The sequence below is a fragment of the Alosa sapidissima genome, chromosome 5 (genome assembly GCF_018492685.1).
Source record: "Alosa sapidissima isolate fAloSap1 chromosome 5, fAloSap1.pri, whole genome shotgun sequence".
Taxonomy (NCBI): Eukaryota; Metazoa; Chordata; class Actinopteri; order Clupeiformes; family Clupeidae; genus Alosa; species Alosa sapidissima.
Genome location: NC_055961.1, coordinates 30,478,439 through 30,493,489, shown reverse-complemented (window position 1 = coordinate 30,493,489; position 15,051 = coordinate 30,478,439). Strand labels below are relative to the sequence as shown.

At 41.4% G+C, this 15,051-nt stretch overlaps 1 protein-coding gene across 1 annotated transcript; it reads left to right on the top strand.

Annotated features, from left to right (window-relative positions):
• Positions 1-1,246: 1,246 nt before the first annotated feature.
• cchcr1 (coiled-coil alpha-helical rod protein 1) lies at positions 1,247-14,612 on the top strand. The gene is made up of 19 exons (XM_042093901.1): positions 1,247-1,486; positions 1,709-2,027; positions 2,121-2,276; positions 2,418-2,535; positions 2,646-2,840; positions 3,011-3,174; positions 3,369-3,483; positions 3,604-3,714; positions 3,877-4,020; positions 4,522-4,632; positions 5,038-5,144; positions 5,226-5,338; positions 6,614-6,686; positions 6,833-6,957; positions 7,295-7,483; positions 8,200-8,301; positions 13,098-13,249; positions 13,846-13,987; positions 14,334-14,612. Exons 1-19 carry the CDS (start codon positions 1,420-1,422, stop codon positions 14,471-14,473), a joined length of 2,643 nt encoding a protein of 880 aa, XP_041949835.1. The 5' UTR covers positions 1,247-1,419; the 3' UTR covers positions 14,474-14,612.
• The last annotated feature ends 439 nt before the right edge of the window (positions 14,613-15,051 follow it).

Genomic DNA, 15,051 nt, shown 5'->3' with positions numbered 1-15,051 from the left:
TCTTGTAAGTGGCCATCTTGCATTTTATGTTGCTCTGTGTTGCGTGTAACATTTACTATGTTGTAATACAATGGTATAAAACAATGAAACAGACTTGTAGCGATAGTACAATGAAACAGTTTTGTTTCCACTTAACTGGAGGTGTGGCAAAGAATGCTTGCTACATCTGATAAGAATAGATTTTTCTTTTACTCTAGGCATACTTGAAAGATAGGAGATTGTATCATCTGTTTTGTTTGGTTGATAATCTGGAGATCTAAATATCTCGGGTATTTCTGTAGGCCTACAGCCTGTATGAATATTAGATGTGCACTTACTAGGAATACGTGTCAATCCTATGTCTTCCCTATGATATCCTTACTTTTATATGAATTGACCCAATAGTTTTAGACCAGTTCAGTTTATTCCATGTCCATGCACTTTTCTTTTAATGGCCGTATTCAATAGGTGTATGTTCATTACAGGCCCAACGTTAGTATTATCACATGGCTGCTTAATGAGTTTACTTTCCTCTCAGTTTACTTTTTTATTCAAGCGTTTAGAACCTTTGTGCTACAGTAAGTCGGTATAATGTTCAGTGTCTCAACTCTTCAATAGGTCCAATACAGTTATTTCTATACTCAAGCACAAGTAATGTTAAATGTGTGAAATGTGAAATATAAGAAAATAACCCTGCACATCCTTACCTCCACTCGATCATTAGGCTATTCAACCTTAATCATTTCTGACTGACCTCATGGATGCCTGTTTTAAGCTTATATTATTTTGTCTCAATGTAACTACGTGACTAATTTCCACTGTAAAAATGTTGGTCTATTCAAGGTTCATTCTTACATTGATGCTTGCGGAATACTATTACAATGGTTAGAACCCTAAAACTAATCTGGAATTAAGAAATATTTAATAAATTTGCAGCAACTGCTGAGCAAAAGATAAAATAACTTGTTTTATTGTTCAAGCATGCTGCACCTGTGTGTCACTGAATGATGCTGTGTAATAGTTGTCTTCAGAGTCCATACTACCAACATTCCCTGTATTTTAATGGTATTCCATACATTTCCTGCTGAAACAGATATTTTCTAGTACACGTATTTTTGCTTTAAAAAAAAAAAAAAATTGGCCTGTTATTTAGCTGAATATGCCGCCGTTAACACTTTACAATTCACCCAAACCTTTATCACACTTATGAGATGAATCCTGTATCCTCTGGTGGGCGGTACTTAAGTGAACCAATGCTTCTGCGCAGAAGAGAAAACGGAAGTAACGTCCCGACTGTATTTTCCAGGAACGTTTCAAAGCTGATGGCGCGTTTACTTTATCGTTATATTTTGGCCGTTTTACAGATGCTTGGATATCTACGTTCTCTATAAGTAAGGGTATGTATTGGCAAGGTATTGCTTATTTGCAAAAGCAGACGGAATGAATCTTCGCGATACCGGCGAAAAGCTGACTTCTCCAGCTGATTTCATATCAACAAATGTTGGAAGTAAGTAACAGCTTGCTTCATTCCTGTTAATCAAATGGACTTATTTCAACTATTTGTGCTGGCAGTTTAGCTTAGCAAAGTTTGTTAAGCAGATTTGTCACTATTCCGCTATCTGTGTTTGGATGAGTTGCCATAGGAAACCGCATGACTAGAATGATCACAGACGTACAATTTCAATTTTCTTAGACATTTCTGTGAAAATAATTGTACTCCTTTTTCCAGGAGATACTCAGAGGAATCTTATACCACCTTCTCATTTCATTACGAACCACCAATCCACATCTGCATCAATACCAGGACAGCTCTCCTCTGGACCAGTAACAGGTGCCCACCACTTCACTCCTTCGTCATTGCCAGGACCCCAGAGATTTGGTGCGACAACAGTGCCTTGGACCCTTCCATCCACAACTGTGCCAGGGGACCCATGGCTGGCCATTGCCCAGACCAACAAGGAGATACTGGAGCTTCGTGAAGAAAATCAGAGACTCAAGGAAAAAAGGGACCGGTCACCTTCGGCTCAGCACAACACACACTCGGCTAGGTAACTTCAAGCATTAGGCCCACTAACATCTCTAAGATATAAAACACTCTGGAGTACTCTGAGCAAGGTGTGTATTTTGAACTGTCATCTCAGGTGTGGAGAGCGGGGTGGGCTGGAGTCAGAGTGGCGTCTGGATCTTGAGAGGCTGCGTGCAGAGACTGAGAGGCTAAGAGGCCAGGTGGAGACCCTGAGAGACAATGCTGTCAGACAGAGGGAGGAGATGAGGGACAAGGAAAGCACTATTCACAGGTAGCCTATCCCAATTGTACCTGTCCCAACCACTACCCTGTTTGACTGACGTTTATTGGTGGGTCCATAACACTTGGTTTGGTCAACTGGTTATGAATACTACTTGAGTATGTCACACCTAACCTTTTCCTAAAATATCAGGCAAAATCATGAGCTGGAGGAGTTGCATGCAGAGATGTGTCGCTGTAAAGCTGAACTGGCCCAGAATGCGTTAGAGTTGACTCAGAGGAAAGAGGAAGGGGAGAAGCTCCTCTCTCAGGTCAGTGGAGTTCTGCTACTACTATGTCTCTCTCTGTGGTGATGAATACTTTTCCCATAATTCAGCTTAACGGCTTTGAATGTGTTTGGCAAATATTGCTAAATGGACAGTTGGACAAACTCCAGAGGGACTTTTCTGAGGAACGGAACAGGTATCTGAGGGAGCTGGAAGCCTCCTGTAAGGATGTCCAAAGACTCACATGTGAATCCCAGAAACAGAGTGTGCAAGCCAAAGAGGAGGCCAGCTTAGAAGCAGCGAGACTTCGAGAGGAGCTGGAGAGAGCCGTTCAGACACATCAGAGTCAGGTCAGCTGTAGGTTTGGTCTAAACATGGAGCACTTTGAATGTAGAACTGTCAACGTTATGTTGAATATGTCCTTTTGGATGTTTTCTTTATGTTGACCAGTGAACCATAAAACATCAGTGCATACCACAAGACTGACTGTAATTTGGAAAATCTGTGTCTGACTTTTTAGATTGAACAGATGTCGGTGGGCCACAGAGAAGAATTGGCCATTTTGAAACAGGTGAATTCTGACCAGCAGCTCAGACTGAGTGATGTCACCCAGGAAGTGACTTCACTTAGGGGCCGTTTGCAGAATATCAGCACAGAGAGAGATGGTCTACGAGAACAGCTACGGTATGTCCACTTTTAGGCTATGGAAACATAAGGGAAAGTCAAATCAAATAATGTACATTATGTTGAACAGGTTTCTTTTGGCTTATGGCAGAATGGGTTTCCCAGGGCACAATATTGCTACTGCATAACTACATGGGCAACTTGTTCTTGTGATTTATAATTATCATGCTGTTTTGCTTTTGTCTTTTGCTCAGGCAGTTGCATCAAGACTTTGAGGCTCAGGGAGAGACAATTCAAAGTCTTCGGACGTACATTGGCCAACTTAATCCAGAGAGAGGAGAGCAGAAGAGGCTGACAGAGAAGATACAGGTAGAGAACGAACGTAAACACAACCATCAATTTATCCTTTGGATCTGACTGGTTGCAAGGCATAGTGTGAATGTAGTCTTGGGTTTAGATATTTAGGCTTTTGTTGTGATTGTGTTACAGACACTGGAGAAGGAGAGAGAGGCCCTGCAGACATCACTGGAGCTTGTAAACATTAGACTAAAGTCTGCAAATGACATTGTAGCCATCCAGGAGAAAGAGCTCACTGAAGAGGTGTGTGGAGCGCTGTTGATCTTGCACAATGTTCATACATTACTGTGCTAAAAAAACATACTACACATGACAATGTATAATGGAACATATGCACAGTGCATGCACTACACGACTGTGTTGAGGTTAGCCCTTTAGTTGGAAGATGTGTTTGGTTTTGTGCAGATGAACTGCAGCTCTGTACTGAAAGGCAGCAGCAGAGGCAGCAAAGTGCTGGCTCAGTGGAGACACAAGGTGTTCCTGCTCCTAGTGCAACTCCGGGCCAAAGACCTGCACTTCACCGGGGAGAAGAACTCACTGCACTCCACTGTAAGTCCACTGAGGTTGTGTGTGTGTGTGTGTGTGTGTGTGTGTCATCAAGCATTAAGCCTCTACACTTAATTGTGGGTATGCCCTGTGCATAAAAATTAATGCACTGGAGCAAACAGCATGTCACAGATGACTGTACTGCCTTAATGATGAATGTTTACTCTCCCAGGTGCTCATTACTGGGCCCACTAACTTGATTGCAATACGCATTCTCAGTTGAAATTAAAATAATGATGCGGTTACATACTGTGTAGTTAGTTTTACACTGATTGAAGCTCTATAAGCAAGGCAAGGCAAGTTTATTACAGAACGGCAATTCAGAGTGCTTTATAAATGAGCTAAAAGAACAGAGAGAGGAATAAGATATTAATAAAAGGTAATGGGCATAAACAGGTACAGTAAGTGCAACAAAAACACGGAGTGTGCAAAAAAGTCTCTATACTCTCCTGCAAAACAGAACAGTGTGTCTGTGTCTATGTCTGTCTGTGTGTGTGTGTGTAGATCTGTTCTCTGGAGGAGGACTTGGAGAGAGAGAGGAGCCAGCACAGTCTGGTTCAGCACACGCTGCAGGACCGGCAGGCTCAGCTGGACCTCCAGTGTCTCCACACACAGGTCAGTCTGACATGGTCTCTGCCTCTGTCTTTGTCTTACGATTTCCTCGTTACTTGACAGACATATCCAGCCACTGTCACTGCAGGCCTTCATGTAACTCACAAAACTGCATGCTTATTAGGTCAACACAAGCTCCAAGTCATTTGCATATTTGAAGCACATTCATGAAAATTTGTGCCAGTTTCCAGAGGCAGTGTTTTACAAACGTAATTAGTACGTGTTTGTATGGACCCTTTCAACAATGAAAACAAAAACAATGCTTGAACGTTCTATTTGGGCCCCAATCTACTTCCTCTGCATTAAGATAACATATGGAATGTTAAAACGGAAGTCTTGTGGGGCCAACTATGATGCTGTTAATGGAACTCTCTTGAAAGGGTCTATATATCTCTGTGTGTTCAACAGACACTGCAGCAGGATTTAGCCAGTGTCAAGGAGGAAAACGATAGACTGAGACAGGAAAAGCAGAACTGCACAAAGGCCCTAAAGGATATCACGGAGAATGTGCAGAGGTACAAACAGAAGTACAAAAGTACAAAATAGGTCGTAAAACTAGAGCAACACAACTCTTTCACCTCATATTTCTGTCTTAGCTTTGGTGTTCTGTTCGAGAGGAACATGGCTGACATGGAAGATGCTCAGAGTCGTCTCAGTGGCTTAGGACAGAGAGTTACTTTTGCTACAAGGAGAGTTGATACCATTCAAGGTATGTTTGCTTGTTTGTTTTACATTTGCCAAAATAAATAGAATCCTAGTTAAAGTCAAAAGAGTAGTATACATCGCACACTGGAGGGTATATTTTGCTGACTTTATTTGGCGTGAACAACGCATTTCGCAAGTTGCTTCATCAGGTTCACGTTCACAGTCAATCTGACACCCGCAGGTGAAATAGGTGGTAACATCATCACATGACCACATTTAATTAAACAACTTTTACAGAGAGAGGCCTTTTGGATACATGAACTCAACACAGTAGAACCATACGGTCTAAATGAGGTACTGGATTTAAGTGTATTCTTGGGATAAGATGTGTATGTAGAGTATATTTTTGTAAATAGATTATATTTTTGTAAATAGAGTATATTTTTGTATAGAGTGTGTTTTTCTATGTAAATGAATTGTTGGTTGATATGGGTAATGACCAAAAAAATCTATTGTATTTTTTAACATGCAATATGTTTTTTTCTTGATACAAATATGCTTAAATGACATAGATTGTGTATATGTAGGCCTATATGCAAGCTAAAATATGCAGGATATTGAATTGACGATATTGATTGCAATTTCTGGTGTTAGAGTGTGGAGTACTTTCACTGGGTCTGGTGTGGTCATGTGATGATGTTACCACCTATTTCACCTGCGGGTGTCAGATTGACTGTGAACGTGAACCTGAACATTACTGCAGGCTTCAACGTGGCCGTGTTTACGATTAGAAATGTCAAACAAATTTCGCCTACGTAGGAACTCACGACTGCTACCTCCATAGTTTGATCTACTCAAAACCCGAAGTGCTTCCATATCGAACTCCTCAAGTTATTAGGGTTAATCCCACGTCTCTCTCATGTCGCACAGGCTGATCGCGTTGTCCTCCATTTTTTGGCATAACACGTAGCCATAGACAGTAAAAGAAACGTAGCACAGCAGCCGATTGAAACACCTGTTTCCGGTGCGTAAAATTGGTGGGAATTTTATTTTTAGCTTTCGCAATGCCTACTGCACTTTCGGAATTCTTTTTTTTTTCTGCTTGTTTGTGAGTTTTGTTACATCTATCTTTTTTATTTGTTTAATTTGTTTAAAATTAATAGTGTACATATTTGGTTAAAATCGATTCCCTATTTTAGTTTTCGAAACTTGTGTTGGTTGGTCCAATCGATTTTCGAACGTAAAGTGACAGCTCTAGTATTGACTGACATGGGGAGTCCTCTCCCCACTCTATGTTTGAATAAAGTATGTAAATGACCCACTCTTTCTGCATGTACAGGTCTACTTATGAGAAGAGAAGCTTTACGAAAAGTCCAACAGACAGCAAAACCTATAGAGACCCTTTCAGACAGGTACTAATGCGAACACAATCAGCTTTTCAGGATGCTGGAGCAGTCAAGCACTAAAGAAAATAGAATATGAAAAGATAAGATCACTTTTAAGATCATTTGGTGAGTTACTGTATTTTAACATCCAAACGGTTCTTTACTGTGTACAGAAGGTGCATTGCTGACCTCCAGGCAGAGGTGGCAATGTTGAGCCAGGAAAGGGATAAACTGGCCCAGGAGCTCAAACGCACCCCAGAGCTGATTCAAAGTGCTCTCGTCGACCTGCAGGAGAAGAGTGGGTTCACCCATATCCCCTTCCAGCACTGGCTTCGTGTTGTCATGTTATATTAGTTTCAGAGGCTTCAAGTTCAAGCTGGGCTCTGGAAAGCACCTTGGGGCATATTTATATTTTATGAATATTTTAAAATATTTCATATTTTAAATAAAATGTAATTGAATTAGTTAACATGGTGTAAATGCCACTTCTATCAGAAGAACCTTGCACTGTTATGAATTTTTTTTCACTTTACGTCATATCTGGAAGCTGAATCCCTCACTTTACTGTTATGAGCCCCTTGGTGTGGCCATTGAGTTTCCCCCAGCTGACCTGTGTGTCATGTGGCTGCCCCTAGTGGACTCTGAGGTTGGCCGGCTGAGTCAGGCCCTGCTGGAGAGTCAGCAAGAGGCTATGAGCTCCGAGACCGGTCGCCGGGAGACAGAGCTGGAGTTGCAGCAACTGCAGGAGCGTGCTCAGGAGCTGGAGGGCCTCCTCGCGGAGCTGCGTGAGGAGGCTCAGCTTAAGCAAGAGGAGACTGAGCGAGGTGAGCCAATGCGAAAGCTTCTTAAGATGAATCTCAGTTTTGCCAGAGAGAGTGAGAAATCCACCAGTGTGTCTGCTGTGAGAGGTGTGTGTACAATAATGGAAAACAATATTGTCCACCCAATTTAAGATCATGCATGACCATTAGACATACTGCATGTAGTCCAGAGTTCAAATGTGAAGGATCAAATTCTGTGGATTTTTGTGTGATTTTATAATCAGCATAAAAAACAAGAATCTGTGCTTAATAGAAAATGATGGACATGATATAACCTCAAAGACTACTGACTACTGCCCACACTTGCAGTTTTCTGTCAGAAAGGATATTGCAGATGCATCAGGAAACCTAACTAAATCTGGACTTGATTATATTAAATTTGTGAACTTGCTATTTGGCTGTTGGTGTATTATGGTATAAACAACATAATTTTGAGGAAGTCCTTCCCAATTAGTAATCTGAGGTCCTGGGTTCGGCAGCGAAATAGTTAACAGGAAGCTACATTAAGGCGGGGACTATACATCCATCTTTTATTATTTGACTTCGCTCTGGCCACAGTGCGCATGGCCACTGTCGGCAGAATATGCGGTCAAACTCGCACCCCGAGAGTTCAAGTTTTTTCTGTCTGTTCAGTCAGAAGCTCACTGCTGCTGCCCCCTAGTAAAAACCATGTGAACTGAGCGTTGTTTTGACCTGTGTGTGCTGTGTCCTGCTCACAGAATCCAAGCAGAAACTCTCGGAAGTGGAGAGTCAGTGTAGAACCCAGCTGAGAGCCATGGAGGCTCAAGTGAACACGGCCCGAAGAGAGCACACTAAAGCAGGTAAAACCCCTGTCAACACACCGCCACAGCACAGCTAGTCACCCATCCAACATTGTGTACATTTCAGAACCTACTGTACCTTAATAGATATGCAGTGCTTAAAGTGTATATGTCAGGTTAAAAAACATTTTTGACAAATGAAGGGATATGAAGCAAGATAGTAGTGAGTAGACATTTTTCTTGAAAAATCAATAGATACAAAATAATAGAACAACATTTACAGTTATTTTTATATATATATATATATATATATATATATATATATATATATATATATATATATATATATAAAATAAAAAAAAAATAAAAAAAAATAAAAAAATAAAAAAAAATATATATATATATATATATATATATATATATATATATATATATATATATAAATATGAACATTCCAGGACACATTCCAAACACAATGATGACCTCATAAGAGGGAGTCCAGCAAAGTTGGTCAATTAAAACACATGGAATAAGGGATCATACAGTAGGTTTTTTACACTGATGAGGCCAAAAACATGACTTCATTCCAGTATGTCATGCTAGAGTCTACTACCTGCCTGACATAAAAATATCCTGATACATTTTTTCTTTACTGGTGACCATTATTGATCTTAAAATGTGATGAAGAGGATATGGGTAAGTAGCAATGCTTGAAAATGAGGTAAGCAAGTATGATGATGTAAGCAAGTCATTAGTCTGTGTTCAGCCAACCATGGGCATATATGCTTCCTGCTTTAGATAGATACTTTATTGATCCCCAAGGGGAAATTCAAGAGACCTGACTATAAAACCATCAGTGTATATGGGCTACCACACATTTGCTCTTTATATATCCATCTGGTTATCAACTAATGTTAGCTATAGACAGACTATTAATTTGCTTACTGAACTTATTTGCTAACTGAAGTTAAGCTCTACTTAACTTGTTGTATATGAAAGCCTATGTGATGGAAAATGACACAACTGCCATTTTGAAGCCATGATGCATACTAATAGTGATCCGATCCTACTCACACCCCTAATCAATTTCTCACTGATGGTCATGATTTACCTAAATTTTGTAGCCTATTCGTCTTTACCTTGTCCCTGCCAGTCAGGCTAATGCTTATGAACCACTGGTATGTCATAGAGAACATTTTTGGCCTTATCAGTGTAAAAGAAAATGCAGTTAAAACCCATTCTCCCCTATGCTCAACTTTGCTGGACTCCCTCTTATGAGGTCATCACTGTGTCTGGAATGTTCATAAATTCAGTTATAAAAATAAGTAAGGGATAATGTATAGAACGCCGGTCATTATGGGAAAAATAAGTCCCGACAGGGCGTACCGGACCCCGAAGCGCCAGCGGAGGGGTCTTGTTTCGCCCTGAAGGGATTTATTTTCCCATGATGACCGGCGTTCTATACATTATCCCGCTTATTATACGGCTACTTGCCAAAACGAAAAAATAAACTCCATGATATGTCTCTTTACACTTATTTGTTACCATTTCGTCGTGGCTTTTGCTGAGAAACAAATAGTTCGCAACACACGCTGAACTTGAATCAAACATTCTTTAGAACACAGCTGATCAACCGTCTGCTTTCACTTTTGAATGAAGTTCCAAGCACAAACTCCATTGCCATTGACAGCGGTCATTCTTGTTTTCAGAGGTCCTTTCCCAAGAAATAATGACCGCTAAAACTTTCGGAAATCCCATTCAAGTCAATGGAGCATTCTACTTGCATTGTGAAGAGCCGTATAATAAGTAAGGGATAATGTATAGCACGCCGGTCATTATTGGGAAAACTAGATGTACCGCAGAGCGGTACAAAATATGACCGCCGCCCAGTCCAGCACATTTTTTCCACAAAAATAAATCACGCTGAAAGGCCTATATGATTCTAACTGTCTCACTAAATTGCATTATCCACACTCAATTCTCACTGGTATCTGCTAGACAACAAGTACCAAAACATGATTAGTTCATAGATTTCACATGTAAAATTCATTTTATATAACCCCACCCCCATCTTGCCTGTTCATAATTCTGAGAAATTCTTGAATTGTGTGCATGTGTGCGTGCACACGTTTATGTTTATGTGTGTGTGTGTGTGTGCGCGTGCTTGTGTGTTTGTCTGCGTATGTGTGTTTGTGCATGTGCATCCTTGGAATCCTTGTTGGTGTACGGTCACTAAATGTACACATAAATCATTTTATTGTAAGGCCCCCCATGAACGAAAGTTCACAAAACTTGGCATGCATTCGGAAGGTGTCATAATGATCCTACACTTTCAATTTCGTGCAGTTTTGACCATGTCAGCCAGAGATATTGTGATGAAAACACCTCATTTTTACTTTTTTGTGTTTAACTAGGTGGCGCTATACATGAAATGAGTGGTTATGGAATGGGTTGACATGGCCCCTTGAGATCAACATACAAAAAAAAAATGGTCCTCCTAAACCCTACGGTTCTCGAGATATTCACAGAAAACTGTGTCTGCCCTACCCTCCTTTCGGGGGGTCCAGTCCAGGGGGGGGTCTACAGATCAAAACGAAAAACGATGGTTCCATGCTATCCATGTGGAGTTACATGCCCACCAAGTTTCGTGTACCCCGGTCTTTCAGTGTCCCGGGAATCCTTGACGGAAATTTGGACATGCGAAAAAGAAAAAAAAAAAGAAAAGAAAAAAATCGGACTAAACCTATATGACCGCCGCTTCACTTTAGCGGAGGGGTCTTGTTCCGCCCTGAAGAGACTTATTTTCCCAATAATGACTGGCGTTCTATACATTATTCCGCGTATTACACGGCTACTTGCCAAAACGAAATAATAAACTCCCCACAATATGAATTTAGCCTACATAGCCTAGCCTATTTGTTACCGTTCATCGTGGCATTTGCTGAAATAGTTCGCAACAACACAAGGGCGCGGGAAGGGGGGTGCTGGGGGTGCTGCAGCAGGAGATAGATTTTTAAAATTTGTTATATATATTTTTAAATAATTACTAATTCGCTGTCTGACATTATTTATATTTGTGTATGTGAAATGATGAGTCAAATAGCAAAAAAGGGTTATGGATTGGTTGGAATATAGGCTACTAAAAATGAACAGTTATAGAGATCAACGTGAACGTGAGTCAGTTACTGTAAGAACCGTAGCGTGGTTTCAGCTATGTGATAGCCAGAGAATGTCTAATCCGTAAACGGGCTCTGGTGATGGCGATCAAGTGTGTAGGCCTACGATTGATATAGGCCTACATATTCTATGCGATTTACACGTTCAAAAAAGCATGGATAAGCTGAAAGAAACTTTAATTGTGTTGTACAGTTTTGCAAAATTAATAAATTATAGCTAGTGAAATCATTTCACTAGTCGCTAAGATAGAAATTATTAGGACACATTCTTGCTGTGGAGACGACACACTTTAGGCTATTCAGGAATTATTTGTGAGATCATTGCAGCCTGATTATTAGCCTATATTTAAAGCCAAACATCTCTGGTGTGGTTTTGACGATCAGAAAAGTAATTTTCCTTAGCTATACTGAAATAGGCTAATGATGTCCAGTGTGCTTCTGTGGGGTTAGGGTGGGTGCAGTGGAGTCGGAGTGCTGTCGCGGAACATTGGAATTTGTGGCTGCCCAGGACGTAGATAGATAGATAGATAGATATACTTTATTGATCCCTAAAACTTCTCTCTATCACCCACACACCGCACTAAAATGATGTATTTAGCAGTCAAAATCCGAAACATGTCCAGGAGGGGAGAAATCGTCGGACATCCATTATTTTTGTTATTCAGCACCCCTGGTAAAAAATAGGTTCCCGCGCGCCTGCAACAACACGCGAACTTAAATCAAACATTCTTTAGAACACAGCTGATCAACCGTCTGCTTTCACTTTTGAATGAAGTTCCAGTGCAGTGCAGGTTCTTAGGCACAACAGAGAAGGGCATTGTGTAAAGGTGTTTTGATCACTAGAGCGCCTTCCTTTGGTAATTTCATAACAAGTGCACAGACCTAAGCGCTTTGATAGACAGACCTTCACCTCATTTGAGTGTGTCTGGTAAAAATGTAAGCTTTTCATATTCACGGCCCTCTGCCACTTCCCTCTTTGAGATGTAACCTGCATCTTGATTTTCAAGGTCTGACAGGCACTTTTAATCTAATCTAATCTCTACACAGAGAGGTAGCTCACCCCTCCCTTCGCTGCTTTCCGAGAAACTCCACAAAGTGTTTTGTTATTGTTTGGGGGACAGGCTGCCCTGACTTTGTTGGTTTCCAGTTCATGTAGCTAGGGCTGTATAAGACATTTCCTTTTTTACAGTGTACTCTGTAGAGAATGGAGAGCTAGTGGATCGTGAGGATATTAGAAAGAAGAAGAAAGTGCAAAGAGTTATAAATTGCTTATCATCGCTTACCCTGCCTTTAGGGTAGGGTAAATGTTGCCAAATTGCTATATCCTATAGCCCGCTGGTCACCTGGTTTGCTTTGAACATGGAAGCGCAAAAAGGGAGTAAATTAATTTCATCTGACAATTTCCTAAGTTACCTTATAATATTTGAATCTTGCTGGGTTTATTGCCCTTTTGGATTATTCACTTTGCTCTGAGTACATAATATTCCCAGAAAGGCTTCGTGCTACTCTAGCATCCTAGTGTGTAAAACATGCAAATAATTCTTCACAATTCCTCCCTTTGATGATGTGCTATTTGTGCACAGTTTGTTGCCCTTTAAAATTAGGTCCATTAATGTGTGTGTGTGTCTGGGTGTGTGTGTGTCTGGTGTGTGTGTGTGTGTGTGTGTTCTATACACGCAGTGGTAGCTCTGCGGCAGTGTGAGCGCCAGGCGGAGAGGGCTCGTGAGCAGGAGAGAGTGGCGCACACGCTCCAGAGTGAGCATGCCCTCAAAGAGATCGCTCTGCTCAACAAGCAGCTCAAAGAGAAGGACAAAGACAGAAACCTGCTGCTTGTGAGTAAACGTATAATCACACGCCACCCACACACCTTCATATGTATGCAGTCGGTGAACTGGCCTCCTTTTGTACTTCAGTTCGACCAGCAGCCTGGAGCTACCTGCTGAGGAGAACTAAAAAACTCCAGTGACAAGATCTTATAGGAGTTAAAAGTCCTGCTGTGTTTTTGCCACATACTGTACTTTTGCTTGAACCGGCTCATTTCTATCAGTAAGTTTGTTTGTTGTGGAACTTTCTGTCACTAGATAGTATCTCCATTTTCTTTGTAAACAGATATTTGTGCTCTTACATCAGCCAGAAGAATTCAACAACAGCAGCTTAGTCTGATCCTATATACGTTTTGGCTTTAACAATGAGGCAAAAATATTTTCTCAAGAAGGTTTAGAGAAATCACGGTTGAAATTCACCTCGAGCAAACCTGTGATGATGTTGTCAAGGGGAGAGACAAAAAGAGAAGGTTCCTTTTTAGATGAGACAACCTGGAGCTGCAGAGTCCTCTTCAGACAGCGGGGCCTGGAGGCAGCTCCAAGAGACGGGCAGCGCGTGCCGAGTCGCTCTGTCCTTTGATTCGCTCCTGTGATTGATCTTGCAGGCGGTGGTGCACGAGCAGAAGCTGATGGGCGAGTACAGGAGACTCAGGGGCGCGGTGCGCCGCCCCTCACAGGCCTCAGATCAGCAGCGGGAGCACAAGAGGGAGAAGGAGGAGAGTCCGGTGCTGCAGCCCCAGGCTCACGGTAACGTGTTTCTGCTCTCATGGTTTTTATCCCAACAGTGCCCCAACAACACAGCATGGGTGAAAAATACTTTTTTTTTTTTTTTTTTTTTTTTTTTTTAAACGGGGGCATATTTGTCAGCCAACAGAGTAAGACAAAGGGCAAACAATGTTAGTGGTAATGAATTATGAGGCCGACTGAGTAAACAACTATTTATTTCCTAATGCCTCCAGTTCACGCAGCGTTGTTTTCTGCAGTGTTGCCCGTCAGTGTTGCCCTCTTTTGACATGTGAACGTTTGCTAACAGGGCGCTGCGTCTCTGATCATCTTGTACCCTGTCTCTCGGACTCTCCCTGTCATCTCTCAGACACGTTGCTGTCGGTGCTGGGCGACCTGCGGGCTCTGAGCACGGCCGTCATGCACAGCTCGGAGGAGGGCAGCGAGGAAGAGGATGGAGGCGAGGAAGGTCAGGGAGACAGAGCCACTAAGGCCAGTCTCCTCCGATAACTAGAGTTTTTAAGAAGATGTTTTGTTTTAAAGAGATCATTTGATTCTGAACATTTTTCTTATGTGATTTGTATGTTTTTAGTTCGCAATAAATGATTTATTCACTCACAACATGCATATTTTCATGTTGTCAAACTGACGTGTAACTCTTCCTTTCCTCAAAGCACATCTCAAGACCTTTTTGTTTAATGATCACTTCCTCCACACCTAACACATAGCTCCATACAGTTGTGTACATTTAGTGACTGTACACTTATTGGCCTGTAGATGGTGGTGCTGAGCGAATGGTTGGTGGAAGAGGATATTGTCTCACATGCACTCTTTCTTTGCAAACACACATACATATATCAACACACACACGCATATACACACGCACACATGCACACACACACGCACACCTGCACACACACCTGCACACACTCACATCTACAGGCACAGATACAGACATCCATTCACAGACACAAACACACACACACAGGCACGCACATACTATCGGTATCGGCAATTATAACAGCCGATACATAATTACAAATTCAGTAGGATTAACCACATCATGCACAATAAAAATTTCAAGTTTT

What these genes read in the sequence shown, in the direction of transcription:
- cchcr1 (XM_042093901.1), top strand. Translation starts at nt 1,420, where the DNA reads ATGAATCTTCGCGATACCGGCGAAAAGCTGACTTCTCCAGCTGATTTC. An exon ending in AAGGAAAGCACTATTCACAG is followed by an intron (nt 2,277 to 2,417) that starts GTAGCCTATCCC and finishes CTAAAATATCAG; the next exon opens with GCAAAATCATGAGCTGGAGG. An exon ending in GGGAGAAGCTCCTCTCTCAG is followed by an intron (nt 2,536 to 2,645) that starts GTCAGTGGAGTT and finishes CTAAATGGACAG; the next exon opens with TTGGACAAACTCCAGAGGGA.